This window comes from Chiroxiphia lanceolata, chromosome 4 (genome assembly GCF_009829145.1).
Source record: "Chiroxiphia lanceolata isolate bChiLan1 chromosome 4, bChiLan1.pri, whole genome shotgun sequence".
NCBI lineage: Eukaryota > Metazoa > Chordata > Aves > Passeriformes > Pipridae > Chiroxiphia > Chiroxiphia lanceolata.
The window spans coordinates 12598455-12614615 of NC_045640.1; the positions used below are offsets into that span (position 1 = coordinate 12598455).

Below are 16161 nucleotides of genomic sequence, written 5' to 3' on the forward strand. Positions count from 1 at the left end.
TCCCGAACCCGGCGAGGCGACTGAAAAGCGGGCAAGGCCGGGTCCCCCGACCCGCGTTCGAGTCCGCGCCCGCCCCGACCCCCGAGTCCCGGCCGGCCCCGCTCACCATGAACGCTGCGGTCCCTCAGAGGCGGCGGTGCCGGAGCCCCATTGCCCGCCGCTCTCCGCGGGCCTGGCTCCCGCCGCCCGGGCCCGCACGGCCTCGCGGGCCGCCCGCCCCGGGCCGCCCTCCGCGGGTGGGTCCGGCCGGGCCGGCCCGCCCCGCCAGCCGCGCTAATCACCCGCGGGGCCGCCGCACGCCGTCACCATCGCTGCTCCCCGCCCCGCCCAGCGCTGCCTGGGCACGCTCGGCCCCGCCCGGCACACGCCGCCCGCCCCCCGCACCGCCCCGGCAGCGCTGCCCTGCCCGCCTGGGATCCGGGCCGTGACGGATAATCCAAACCTCGCACAGGCTCCTGAGCATCAGCCGCAGCCTTTGTCTGCCCAGAATTACATGTGCTGGGTTAGGATGCAGCTGCATTCCTGATACACTGGCATCTCTCTCGATTCGTCTCCCATCCAGGCGCTTCCCATCCCCGCGTCCCTGGTCCCTGGCTCCAGCCAGGCGTTTGCTGGTACCGAGTCCGATACTGTGCCTTGCTGAGACAGCCTCGGAAACAGTCCTAAGTGCAAGAGCAGCTAAAACTCACCAGCCCTTAAACCACTGCCGAAGGAAAAGCAGCAGCTTTATGCTGAAATACTTCTTACAGCATAAATATCTTTTCAGTACCACTCATGCTCTCTCCACTTGAAACAGCCCTAAAAGATACAATACCCCTTCCACAGTTCTGACAACTTTCACATCACATCTTAATAAATATTTTGCCTCAATCTAGATTAATTAAGCTTGCTACTATTCCTTGGTCGAAAAGCTCTTAACTTAGGGGAGAGACTCAAGCAGTGTAGACTTGTGTAGACTTTGGTAGACTTGCATCTTATAGTATTACCTATTCACCTGCAACTGTTGTCCTTTTCTCAGCCCTGTACTAAGGATTTCATTTTCCTGAATTTCACTATGGTTTGCATCTGCCAGGCTGAATTGTTCGTGGCCTTTATCAAGGCCATGTGTATTCTGCTTTCAAAGGGTGGCTTTGCAAAAGTTGTGATAATTTATTTTCTCAGAATTGCCAGGTGTTATATCACTATTGTTTTCAACCTGTGACTTCGCATCTATTTCATGGATGCAGTGATACCTCACCAAATGTGGAACAGCTTATTGTTTAAAAGTATCTAGGCTTCGTTTCCACACCACCCCTCCCAATTAGTTACAGACATTTAACATCCAAGCGTCCAGTGTCAGAGCACAAATTATCACAGTGGCAAGTCACCACAGCTCATGGAAAGCACTACAGCCTCCAGGGCTAATGCTTTATCTCATGAACTATCTGAAGCAGTAAGTTATCATGCATATTAAAAAACATTCCTGTAAAGATACAGATATTAACACAGAAAAAAAGCAGATCACGAGAAAAAGCACCCTCGGGTGGTATATCCTGTGGTAGATCTCTGTGCTGTCACAGGCTGAAAACAGAATGATATTGCAGCTCTTCTGCAAAGCACTGACTGGGAGAGAGGGATGCCTGGTGACACGGGAAAATACTAGTGTGGGGTGAAAAGCAAAGTACCCCCTGCAACTCAGACCACAGCTGGCCATGTGTCACACACGTAGTTTGTAGCAGCCACTATTTTTAGGCTGCCACAATTATAACCTGAGGCTACTCAAACAAGTTATGTGCAAGCTTTAATTACGTTTTTTTATTTACTGGAATTCTCACCTCACTCAGCATATGAGACAGGATTGCACAAGCAAACAGAAAATTATTTTTTCCCTGGTTAGAATCTGACCGCTACCTAAATACTGCTTCAGTGTTCCCTTCCACTGCTTTGTAGCTGCCTACTGCATGTCTACCTGCAATCTCTTATCTTTTATAAATAGTTTACCAGACAAATTTCAGCTGGTGCACACCCAACACTTCACTGCCCTCCTCCCCTAAGCCCTCACACCATTTTTTGTGCCACCATTAAGCAGCTGTGTGACGATTCCAGGCTCACTAGATCGGGGAAATAATACTGCCGAAAACAAACGCTCTGTTCTGTTGAATTAGTCTGGTTACTCTAACGCTGTGGGGCCATGTAAATGTCAAAGGAAAAGGAAGGAAAGGGAGCATGCAACATGATTGTTTCTTCAGCGGTTTAACTGAAATCAGATCATGAAACTTGTAGATGACCTTTGGAGCTGGGAAACTAAGATCTGATTCTTGATGTGGCACTGGGCCATAAATAAGTCATTTTAATGGAGACTCTTATGTATAGAATAATCAAAGAGACTTTAAGGAGACTGACACCTCAGGCAAAAATCAGATTATGGGAATATCATTCAAAACTTAACAAACAGAATACAAACTGCTGATCTCAGATATTAAACTTTCAAAACAACTCCTTAGGAAGCTTTTTATATAACTTCAAAACCAGTACAGAACTATTCTGAAATGCAGTTAATTTATTAGTTACTGATCTAACAACCTGAGAAATCTGAATTTCAACCTGGACACTTTGCCAGAGCGATCTGGCAAGCTCTACGATTCAAGAACCATCATCCCTACTTGCTTTATCCAGCTTTCTGTCTCTATACATATTTAATCCTCCCATGTTATAGAAGGATACCTGAGCAGAAGATAGCAATGAGGTGACAGAATTTGATGGAAATAACATGTGTGAAGTTTTATCTTCCACCAGGATATCCTTCTCCTTTTTAGTACCACAGTATTCTTCTGTTCCATACTTAACAAATTAGGAATGCTTAAGCAATGTAAGGAGAAGATACTATGGCCAGTTCAAGAGGAAAACCTCACACTATTTTTAGGCATCATTTCAAGTGCTCTGAAATTTCCCTCTTTTCCCCTGAGAAGTGTCTACTTCTCCCTTCCAATTATGGGTGATATGGAGCTTGGGCTGGCAACTGTCATCCCACACAATCACACTGAAGTTAAGTGAATAAAATAATCCATGCATCTTCCAGAAAGCTGAGAGAGAATGAGAAGCCACATACTCAGTTCTGTGCTTCAGCCACTGGACTAGTTTAACAATTAATCCATATACATATTTTTATAACATGGCATTTTGAGCAACAGAGGCATCAAATCAAGGAACATTTATAACCTAAGCATAGATAAGGCCAAGTTAGGTCTTCCAAGAAAGAATAACAGTTTGTTCCAAGAAAGAACAACAGTTTGCTGTTTTGAAGTCTGTTGCCTCTAATCATTCATTGTGCTCATATCAGATGTTTCTCACCCTCAGGGTTCACATTTCATTTGCACTGTAGGTAAATAATTTAAGTGTTTTTTGGTTCACAGAGAGTGACATGTTTCATTAAAAAAAAAAAAAAAAAAGGAAGGCACAGAAAATAGATCCCTCTATTTGAAGTACTCAGAGACAAACCCGACCTATGAACCATGAGAGACACACCTATGAAACCTGTAGCTTAAGAACAGCTATTTAACATCAAATATAGGATCTTCAATCAGATTGAGCAGCATCTGGTTCCAAGTGATTCCAATGTGAGTCACAGTAACAACAAAAAAAACCAACACCCTACTGCTTAGAACACTGCAAAGGACACAATTTAATCTGCGTATACAAACATGTGCACAATTTCCCTATATACTGACATTATCTGGTACACTGCAGCATCAATCAAATGGAAACATCTGCAAGAAAGGCCTCCAGCAGGGCAAGCATCTGCTAAATGCTTGAGAATACATGCTAGATGGCTATTTTACTTTTATTTTTTGTGAACATCTGCCAGAATAAAATGCTATCAACACCTGCTTTCAGCATATCCCTTAAATGTCACTTCCAGGGACTGGGATTCCAATGGATACAGACTTCATGTAAAAATATGATTTTACATAATCTGTACACACACTCACTGGTCTTTCCACCTCAATTATCCACACAGCCTCAGCAACATCCCCTTCCAAATAGTCTCTCAGCAACTTTTTCTTCTGACATTTCACATTAGTGCTGATGTTGCAGGGGAAAACTTACCTTTCCTATCTAGTATCAAATAACACACTCTTCAGTCTGACTGAAGATCATGTTGGAACTGTCCCCCTCATTCTGAGTGAGATGCAGAAATAAAAATTTTCTCCATGCCACATCAGCTTGATGGTGATGCCATTCTGAAATGGCCAAAGAACCAGGTTAACTCTGGTATACAGGAAAAGAGTCACAGGAACATCTTGCAAGTTCTCAAATCAGTTGCAAATACAACCTCAAATACTTGTAAACTTCAACACAGCCTAGAATTCACCCAGGAATGCCACCAGCTTTGCAATGCACAACAATTTGCATTATTATGCTGTTCAGATGCCCACCACAGCACACAGTCACTATTCTCGTTTGCAAACACCTGTCTGTGTAGGTAAGTATGGGCACACTAGTACTTAGCTCCATGGCTTCAGTACATATAACAAACTAGTTAGGGAAAGGTACTTCACTTGATACTTTTAACTATATTCTATTTCTCCCCTGTTTTCAAATTCCTCTGCTAGTTTCTATTCTGCTTTATCATCAAGATTTGGCCATCTCTAAGGATCTCTGACTTCCTCAAGTTTGATACTTGTCTGCTCTTTGAAATTATAGAAAGGCAAGGCAATGAGTCTACTGCACTAAAGCCTCTGAGTGGATTTTTGCATCTATGTTTGCTTCTCTAATCCCTGAAATTACCCTTGAAGACGTTACTGGTGCCAATTTCTTACACGTCTAATAAAAGCTTATTTTATACTCATATTGATGGTGTGCTCCATATTCTCTCTCATCACCTGCCCAGTCTTGTAGACCCTTGTGCATTCTGTTTAATTTTACAAAAAACTATATCAAAATGTAAATTTTCCTGAATATAATCTTCTTTACAATTTAAGGTTCAGTCTTGAGAAGAAGACATTGTAGCTTTTCAAAGCTACACACAAACATAAATACAATATTTAAAGGAATGCAACATACTTTCATAGTGTGCTTTAAAGCAATGACTATTTTCAGGCTTTAATATTCATGAAACTGCTTCCACTAAACTTTGTCATGCTCAAGTGACAACTTCTCAATAGAGCACAAGAAAATTATGTGGAAACTACTATAGGCACAGAAAAATTGTAACAAAATCAAGTAAAAAAATCAGATCAAGAGTCCCCTGAGAGAGAAAAGAAGAACACAAAATTTGCTAGTCTTTCTTCAGAAAGACACTTAGGGAAAAAGCACCAGTCTGGCTTTTTAAAATCCTTATACCCGTATCTTCAGGGTTTCCAGTAACACACATACAATAACTCCATTCATTTTGTAGGGCCAAAGAACATCAGTTTTTTTTGTTGTTGCTAGTGAGCATGGTAAGAGTTAGCCTTTCAAAACCTCCACCTACCCCCATTCTTTAATTTTAGATGAAGTTCGAGATGTATAAACTGGAAGACAGACAAAGAAAACCTTTGGGTCGGGTTTCTTGGAAACTTGCTTCTGCTTAACACAAAAATAGCACACTGAAGTATCGCAAAGCTTTCTCAATTTTACATGTCAGCAATGGAAGGTTCCAGTCTCCTGTTAGAATAGGCAGTTCCATCACAATATTTAGGGGCCAACACACCTGCCTTTAAGGATTTGCTTTGCTTCACAGAAAGGCTTTGCCAAGTGTTTGTGCAATGCAACAGTCAAAGGCACGTGCTGTTATTTCCAGGCTTGCTCTCTACAGGCATCTATTTTCACTCAAAAAACCCATGGGGGGGAAGTCTGAAAGCCTCCTGTGTGTTGCCAGGGGAAGGTTACTACATGGAAAAAACTTACTGACTGTACAAAGATATAGGTGTCTAAGTATCTATCTCTCAGCACTGGCAGACACACAAATGCCAGCTGCATGTTGGATGTAATTTAACACAAATGAGAGCAAGTTTCCACTGATGTATCAGCTCTCCTGAAAAGTTGTATCCCTTGGCCTTGAAATTTTAGGGTTAGAAAGAGCTGTATACTTCATACTCAAAAGTCAATCATTTTCCCATGAATTTGTGGCTTCCTGCATTTAAAAATAGTCTTGTGCTATGAGAATTCATATTCCATCTAGTGCTAAGTATCAACTTGGGCTACAAAGTAACAGTATGAATTGAGCCAGACAAACTGGACAACTTCAAACTTACTGCACTTCCCCCCAAAACATCCCACTGGCATTAAAACAGATCCTTCAGTAGAGACCACCAGCTGACATTGTAACTGCAACAACAACTAACAAAGCTTATACTTCTTTCTATGTAGTATCTTTATTCCTGAAAGAAGATACCTTTCCTTAAACACCCCCTGTTACATCACTTTAGGATCACTCTAGCTTCTAGGGTTTTTGACTCACACAATTCGCAAGTAGTTTTAAAATGATGAAGTAAAAATAAAAGCTTTAACACTGGAAAAGGGGGAAAAAAACCCTCTCACTTCCTTTCAAAAATACTTTGTAGCCTGTCACAGCTATTTAAACTGGTACTCAAAGCTTATTATTTTCTATTAGTGTGATGCTTGAAACATATTCTCTGCTTTCACATGCTCTTAACATAAGGGGAAAAGTTCCAATAGCATCAAAAGCTGCACTTTGGCAGCTAGACTCTACTAGATTATTATACCTGACTGGGTCATATTACATTCTTTTATTATTAAAATACTCCTGAACAACCCTCCTGGCATAGTATTAAATTACCCTTTCATTTACTGCAGATGGAAGATAGTACTCTTGCTTTATCTGTTTAAATATGATAGTAGATTTGTTTGAGGCAGCAATTTTCAAGACAGGACAAGGGCAACCCCCTCTTTGTAGAGTAATACAGTCTACTGGAATTGCTAAATAATCTATTTAGTACAGTTCTTGTTGAGGAAAAAGAAAAGGTTTCTTAGGACTTCATCAGTGACAAAACAGGTTTCCTCTCTTATTTTTATTTATTTTCACAAAAATTAGATGCCCTTTACGTATGGTTACAATGAAATAAAAACTGTTGTGCCTGGATCAGAAGGAAAGACATGAAAGAGCAATGCATTAAGGCAACTTTCAAGTTTTGGGTTGTAATTCTTAAGTGGGGAAATCAGTTACATCTTTATTTCCAGAGATTGTAACAATAATAGGCATAGGTTAGTTTTAGACTAAGCACAGTAACTATGCCTTCTTACACTGCACTTGCTTCTTCTTAAAAACAAAAACAAACTCTGGCACGCCGTGAAAGATTTAAATCCTGCCTTTTTGAAGGCTGACAAGTAGAAATGAACCCAGCAGAGGAGAATATAGGAAGTGAATCATCCACACCCTCAGACTCTTTGTGTAGAACAGAAAAAATGCACTCCACAGTTTATAGCCAGAATGCTTCAAAGTGGCAATAAAGTCTACATGCAAATGCTCACCCTATTAATACCTATAGCCATCAGTCACAATGATTTATCCAAAGACAAACTCAGGATAAGCAGAAGACAGTGCTTTATCCAAATCTGGAGGTCTACCTCCTGCCAGAACCAGCAGCCAGCTTGAACCAGGCACTTCCCCTTCAAGAGGCCCCGTGTGGCCCCCGTGAACAGAGCGCAAAGCGAGGCCCAGGCAAACGCTCAGAACAGCTCAGGATTTTTATCAAGTGCGCCCGTCAGCAGAGGCTGCGGATGTGCAGACGCGGAACAGGAGGCAGCAGCTGGACACGCTGCACAGCTTCCACCCCGAGTGCTCCTGCATCCGGAGCTGCACAAGAAGTCCACACATCAGCAGTCTGTGGACTTTTCTCTGGTTTGGGTTTTTCTGTACTTGGAAAAACCACACTATTTTCAACAGGAGCTTTTATCACTGGCTGCCTAAAGCACGGGTTGTAGTAAATTCTTTCTGTATTTCTTACTGGGTGCTGTTGCTCTGAAACTCTTTTCCATCTAAGAGGTTCAAGCCAGAAAACAGATTTCATCAGTCAGCTAGGTTTCTAGCTTGAAAGAAAAATCAAGTGAAGATTGACTTGAATGACAACTAACCCAACTCAACCTACAAAGGTTTTTCCTAGAGTACTGTTATAAGTTTAACTGTTCAACCCATAACAAAGCATCATCTGAGCCAAGCAATGTATTTTGCTGTTTCAATAACTCATTTGCACTTTATCACATGCTGCAGAGTAAGCCTCTTCAGTACAATTGATTTTAATTGACTGGAATGTTGACCCCAAGCATATCCATCATCTAATTATTACAGAAAAATATAATTGGTAAATGATGTTGATTTATTTCCTGTTACCGCATCACTCCAAAAAGAAGAACTGTTTTGCCTCCAGCTGAAGACAGTCCACTTGGAAAATTTTACAGTTGACACCAAGAAAGAATTCGACTTTTCCACCTCCCTCTCTTCTCCAAAGAAACAAATACAGGAATGATTTTTTAAAAAAATCAAAACAGTTTGGTAGGAAGGGATGGGAACACTGCTGGCAGCTTGTATGACAGAAGCAATATTGTATTAACGGGATTACCAAGTCTGAACAATCTGACTCACAGAATCACAGAACACGCTGAGTTGGAAGGAACCCACAAGGATCACCGAGTCCAACTCCTGGATCGGCACAGGACCATCCCCAAGAGTCACACCATGTGCCCAAGAGTATCATCCAAATGCTTCTTGAACTCTGCCAGGCTTGGTGCTGTGACCGCTTCCCTGGGGAGCCTGTTCCAGTGCCCAACCACCCTCTGGATGAAGAACTTTTCCTGATATCCAACCTAAACCTCCCCTGACAGAACTTCAGGCCATTCCATCCGGTCCTGTCACTGGTCACCACAGAGAAGCTGCAGTGGCAAGGGCAGAACAAGCCAGGTGTCCAGAAAAGCCTGGCTCTGAGCTCTTCTGCCACCACTGCGCCTGCAGTCTGCTCTGGGGGCCTCACACAGAGAAGCTCCTTACCCACAGCTGCACATAAACCCCTGCAGCTTTCCCCTGCACCTGAGGTGGGTAGGCTGTTTCCATCAGCGGTGACTTCAGGGCAGGAATCCAACTCCCCAGCAATTGATTTATTTAAATCCTTATTCCTGGATGGAGGGGGAAGAGTCACCCACTCTCATTTCCTCCAAGAGCACACTATGACTTCTTTCAGAACATAAATCCTCATAAATTTGAATATATGACAATCCCTAAGTTAAAAATAATAGCTAATTTTTTATTATTAAGGAACTGCCACTAGAAATTTTAATTATTACTATATGTAATAATAGTGTCAGCAAATGACATCATAAAATATTTAAACCTGAATTTATGAGTAAAGATTGTTATTGAAAGGCCTCAAGTGTTATACGTACTGAATTTTACTGATATTGAAACTCAAAGAAAATGAGGATATTCTATTGAGCTCTTATTGGAATTCATATAGTGGAAGTTAAATTGATCAGCCCTCATAGGGTCACAGCACCTTTGGAAGGGAAAAAAATATGCATTGATTAAAAATGGATTTTTCTATTGCAGAAAAAATGAAAATAAATACACTACAGAAAAAAAGTAATTTCATTTTTTTGGGGAAGAAAGCTACAACGCGTCCCTAGGATATAGCCAAAATCTGACTTTCCTTTATACCTTAGTCTTTTAATACACAAAATCTTGACTAACCAGTTGCAAACAAGTTCTGTGAAGACAGATCACATGAGAGGAGACAACCAAATTATATGCTGGTTGCCTCTTCTTGAGGTTTTTAAAGGAAATTCTTTTTAAGAGAATTCACTAACAAAAGGGGGGGAGGAGAAGTTGCAAACATACAATATTCAAACCTTCTGTGCTTGCCAATCTTGAAGTGTTTCTAAAAGAAACAGTGGCTGCACAGCCCACCTCAATCTACTGGAAGGGACGAGAATTCCACTTTGGTTGTGATTCTCAGTGAGGTACCGTCATCTTACTTTTAGTGCATTTTCACAGTTGCAAAAGCAACTGGCGTAACCAGTTCTGCTCAAGCAGAATTCCTGAAGATAACTGATATAAAAAATTAAACATGTAAACCTCCACTGCAAGCACACTTCCAGCTCCTCCAAGACTACTCGTTCTGACTGCTTTTAAGCTTTAAAACATTTAACTGGATAAAAACTATAAGAAAGCTCTTGGTGACCAGTAAAACAACTCAACCTGAGCATACACGAGTATTGATTTTTCATCAGAAAACTACTATTCACGTATATTATCAGCATTAAAAGTAGGACAAGCGACAGCTTCGCTGCAGTGATTTTAATTCCTACATTGTTAAAATGGAGTATTGATGCTGTGCTCTATATACACTTGCTGAACAACAGTTTTTACAGGACTTGAGTAAAGGCTTATGTGCTCAAAAGCCTGTCTGACTACTCTTCTGGTGCGAGGTCAAAGGGGAAAAAAATGCTTCTTCTCCTTACATACTGTGCCTGGCTCAGCTGTACATGTACAGCCATCTCCAGCCATGGTTTAACAATATGCAACTTGCGAATGGCAACTGACGTTTGAGGGTCTGGAGTTTTCATCATTCATTCATTTATTTATTTAGCAAGAAGGCAGGAAGGAAAAAAGAACTGGTCTTCCTAAGATCAATTTTTAACTACTTCACAATTCAATTACCTTTTTTTCCTCTTTTGTACTTCACATAAGCACTTATCTTAAAACTGCATTTTTCCTTGGAAATGGCTTTCAATCCCAGATGAGCTTATTATGGGGAAATTATAAGAACAATGTACAATAATAACGTATTTTAAAGATTGCTCCCCTTACATAAGTTTTAAAAATATGCACAAAAGCACATCAATCCTTATCATTCAGAAGACCATTTAAGTTTGCAGTCAACTTTGCTCATCTCATTCTGGAAAACAAATAATCTTTCATCGATATTAAAAAAAGGTATGAGAAGATGGAACCACAAACATACCAATGAACTCCATTACAGGAGCACAGAGCCAAATGAATGGGATGGTCACAGGGTCTAATTAGTGACCTGGTACAAAGGGGGGTTTTTGATGTCTGTACAGAAGCAAATGCAAAAGCAGACTTGAGAAAGGATCGCTTGGTGGACCAGTCATCTTAGTTCTTGTGCACGAAGAGCTCATGCCGAGGAAGAAAGATCAAATGGGTTTCCCCAGATACCTGGTTATCAATTCCAGACCTCAAGGGTGAAATAGAGCTGCAGCATTAATTCCTCTGGCCTACTACTCTTTTTTCTAGAGAGGTGAAGAAACTGCTGTTGGCCAACAGACATCATCCCAATAGCCCTGTGCTGTCACCTCCTTCACTTAGACACCCACCACTCCTCTAGGCACAAACCAAAGGGCTAAAATTGTGCCTCTAAACGGGCAAAAACTCCACAACACAAGTGTTATTCTGTCATTGTTAAAGCAACTGTGAGGGGTAACCTGGACTGTGCTTTTCAATGTTGGTGAGGTTCAGATTAGTGATTTACAGCACGACTCCTGTCTCAGAAAGTCTGCATGTCAAAAATAACTTCAGGAAAGTGCCAAATCAATTAGGAAGGATTAGTTATTGTTATCCAAGAGGCACTGGAGACAATTGTTTTTTAGACTTGCAGTCTTGCCAGAAACTCAATAATGTTTGGATGCCATATCACATAAATCTTTAATAGCTACTTTTTTCTAACACATTTAATACAACCATTCAAAGCTGTAATGCTCTTGGAACACTGAACACTCACTATTTAAGACAGTTTGGATGTATAGGAAAAATATTCACAGTACCAGCAACAGCCAAAAAACATTAATAAATTATTTATCCACTTACTAAAGAACAGGTGCTACAATAAAATATACTGCTAAGTGTCAGAGTACTGTGATTATTAGGCCTCTTCAATTCTGTCATGAAAAATCTTTGGTGAACACTTCAGAACTGTTAATTGTATCAAGACAAGCTGTAGATAAAGTCTGAATGGCTGAGCACAGTGACAAGTTCGAAAAGCTACCTGAATTTAATTTCTATGAACAGCCCAACTACAGCTAAGCCCAGTGACATGACACGTGGATTTCCAGAGTACTTTACCCTAAATTAAGCAGCACAGTCCTTCAAATGAGCATTTGCATTTCACACATTGCAGCTGGTTTTGAAGTTCTTACTACATGTTTTCTCTTTCTACGCAAATCTTCCCATTCCCACAGTGGTTCGAACAAGGAAGCGACGAGCAAAATACGACAAAAGCCCAAACCCATGACATGCCTATATGAAATCCAAAAACCCCAGATCGAGTCAGGCAGATTGAAAGAGGCTGTTTTCTTGTCACTGAAAGAGCAGGTCATGAACTTCTGCCCACATAGCTGGATTTACAAGATTTTCCCCATTGGAAAGGCAGGTCGTTTGATTCACTAGCCAAACGCTTGGGTTTATCTGTACTAGAATCAGTTCTCTGAAATGTTGTTTTCAACCATGTTATAATGCCACAGCTTGAGAAGTGATACGCAAAGAAGGAACCATTTCAATAAATAATTTCAATACACACTCCATTTTGAGTGTGTATTGAAATCCAGCTATTTGGACAAGGAAAAAATATTTATTCCACTCACTAATCCTGAATTGTATTGTATTGTTCCAATATTTCAAGTCAATAACCAAATTTTCATCAAGGCCAACACATGGAAAATTTCAACTCCAAACAGCAAGTGCTTCAGAAAACAAGGAATGGGCGAAACAAGCATTCTAACATAAGTTTCTGGCACTCTATCACGTTCACTTTATCTTGAATTTATGTACTTTTAATTACTATTTAAGCAAAAATAAGCCAAGGCCAGAAGATCACAATTTCCCTTCAAACAGCCTATTATAGATGGATCTTTGACACAAAGGCCACAAACTAGTGAAAGCCATAACAAGAATAAGATACTAGAAAGATTTTCAAAAAAAAAAAAATAAAATAAATCATATACTTTGAATCTTCACAAGAAATGCTTTATACCCAAGTGGTATGTGTTTTCATGGAGCAGTCAATATAACAACCACATTCTTTTGAATGGCACTGTTATAATGGAAGTAAAATTTCAACTAAGAACCTTCTTTGCTACTGCCTAAGAAATTGTGCACAACTCATCAAACAAACAGGCTGCTCAGTCATATATACAGATCATAAACTTAACTGGCTTCTACATTCACCATTAATCCTAACACAGAATGAAACAAATACCTTTTGCATTTTCTTGGGATCTTTCTGTGAGTTTTCTCTGAGAGGTACTTTTCCAAAAAACTTCCATCCCACATCATTTTGTTTTTCAAATCTTGCACTTTGCTTTCTGGTAAACAAATTCCTAAAAAAAAAAAAAAAAAAAGGTTTGATTAAGAAAAAGGGGTTATTAATTATAACAAACAGAAGGACAGACAATCTGCTGACCTTATGTATCCCAATCAAATATTCCAACTCCTCTTGTGGTTGAGCTGACAGACACTGTTTCCCATTCTCAAAAGATAAATCATGCAGTATTATCACCATACCAGGCAATGGACTTTGTTAAATAATAACTTCTAGTAGATGAAAAAAAAAGTTCATTTTCCAACTTTTTATAGGTGGCCTTCCTTTTTAGCCTCCTTCTAGCCTCACTCCTTTAAAAAACACTAAGACACTCAATCTCTTGCTGAGTAAACATTCTCTACCTGCCTGTTGCAACACACTACTACCAAAAATCACAAAACAGTTGGAGACATAGTAGCCTTTTACTGTATTTGATCTGCTTTCATAAAAGATTATTTTTCCTGAATAAGCTTAAAAGCTGCTATCAAAACACATTAATTCTGAAGACATTTTATTAACTCTGAAATGTCTCAACCAGCTTAAACACTGCAGGAACAGTCAAAGTCAGGCACAAAGCCACTAAAAATTGAATTAGTTTTATTGACGTTGCTAGTTTTTAATCATAAGGCGATAGGCCAGACTTCCATTTTTACACCACAACTACATTTTTCCAAAACTGGACATGCAGTACAGACCAGACCACACGCACTCAGCTCCTTCAGCAGCACAACAGATATTCTACACCCATAGCATGTCTGCATTATTAATGTAACAAATTTTCTTCTGTCCTATTGTCTAGTTTAGCAAATATTCAAATATATACAGGTTGGCTCAGTTATTTACTCACCTCGTGGTAGGTTTTTCTGGAAACCTGACTACAGATTTTAAAAGAAAAAAAATAATCCAGAGACAAAAGTATTTTTGCTGCTGCAATAAGCAGGCAGCTCTAGCACCTTCAAACCATGGATGCTTCCATTCTGCCATTACTTCTTTTCCTTACAGTTACTACCCTAATGCCCAGTGTGTTGGCCCATCAAGTACAGATTGTTTCATACACATCAAGTGTGGAAGTTTGGTAAATAAAAGTATATTGAGTTGCATGTTCCAAAAGGGTTGAATCCATAATAAGAACAACCTAATTCCTAAATCTGTAATAGGAACAACCTAGACACTAAAAAGTCATTTTTCCTGGCCACTTTGTATCAGCTGACACGAAAAATATCACAGCTATACCAACAGAGATAACATTGCTGCAATACAGGAGAAATGTTTGATATGAGGAAGATAATTGAGGTAAAAACATGAGCGTGTTGAAGTGTACTATAAAGTTAATATGTGCATATTTAAGGATGGCAGTGCACCCTATTTATACAAATTATCACATGATTCTGTATCACAAGGATACAGTTACCTTGAAATTCAAACCAGGAACAGATTATCATATTAAAAGATAAGAACAAAGTGTTTAGGTACAGAAATCACGCAAGTCAATTACAACTGATGTCAAAGCTAAGCAGTAACTGTACTTCTACAAACCCCTCAGCTTTCTCCTAGCCTACCCCACACAAAATAAGAAACAGTATAAAGATACAGAGTAAACACTTGTGGGGAAAGCACTAAAGAGTAACAACATGAAAAAAATAGAAACATGCTGCCATTTCCCCCCCCTTTCACCTTTTTTCAAAGCATGACATTATAATCCTACAGGTAAACTACTGGATCAAACCCAAAGTTCTGCTTTTTTTCTCTCTAACTAGCATACTCCTATTTCAGTGTTATGAGACTTTCCTGTGGCTCATCATTACAGTTGTGAGACTACTTAGAGATTTATAAGCTAACTAAAGTATTCATCAACTGCTGGGAAACAGAGAATATCACAAAAATAATTTCCAAGAAAGGTATCTCAGTTGAATTTAATTTCTTTCCACCAGCAATTCCTTCATCTTGTCAATACACAGATTCCATTCTAATTGGCCTGAAGGGCTTCTGCATGTCATTTTCTCACCCTTGCCCATTTCATAACATCTAAGACCAGAGAGGATGGATTTATATTATCATTTGAGCCAGCTACCAGGGAAATAATATATAAAGAGAGACAGAAAATAGATTAATTTTTACATATCTTTTCAGTTAATTTAAAACGGAGAAATATCAAGTTCTAAAATATATATAAGAGTAAAAAGGAAAGCATGACAGGAATAACATCCTAAAAATCACGGCATGTAAACAAGATAAACAATGCTAGGCAGGCTGGCTGTTCTTGCAAGAAGTTTTCTTTCAGGTTGTTACTGCTTCAAAAGCGAATTCCAGACTGTCTTAAGAGAAAACAAGAACTTGTAGCACCAGGGACAGTGAAAGAGCCCCCTAAGGAGCACACCTGTGTGACAGTTCTGTGCACATTCGAATCCTCTTCTGCAAGTAAAAGGCTTTCACCACACTTCATTAGCACTGCAATAACATGAAAATTAAAGGCAATTTTCTCTCTTTATCTATCTACATTAGAAGTTGCTAGCACAAGGGTATATACAAGCAACAATCCCCCCAATCTCCTCTGAGGGATTTTAAGAGCAGCAGTAGATCTTTACCCTCAGAGCAGAATAAAGATGAATTGCAATGATAAAATAGAACAGCTCTCTGCTGCAAGGGCCTGCATAAGATGAACTAAACTGGAAAGGTCAATCTCACTCACTTGCTTTCAATTCAATTCCACAATCCTAACTATCTACTTTCCCTTTAGAGGGAGCATCATAATAAATAATCTGTTCCAGAGCTTATCTATCAGATGGCACTGCACTTGCTCAGCTCACTCTTCTCTATCCCTGCATTCTAGGGCACCAGGCATCTCTTCCCCTTTTTGTACTACGTCAGTTCACTT

At 39.9% G+C, this 16161-nt stretch overlaps 1 protein-coding gene across 6 annotated transcripts in view; it reads right to left on the bottom strand.

The window, feature by feature from the left end:
- TBC1D14 (TBC1 domain family member 14) overlaps window positions 1–16161 on the bottom strand; it is a 70885-nt gene that overhangs the window by 34841 nt on the left and 19883 nt on the right. For 5 of the 6 annotated variants that reach the window (XM_032685329.1, XM_032685330.1, XM_032685333.1 and 2 more), the window contains one exon: window positions 13185–13305. In XM_032685329.1, coding sequence (XP_032541220.1) covers window positions 13185–13305 — 121 coding nt within the window. Of the gene's footprint in view, window positions 1–106; window positions 228–13184; window positions 13306–16161 lie in introns of those variants that run through there. The other variant, XM_032685334.1, reaches the window with a different exon arrangement.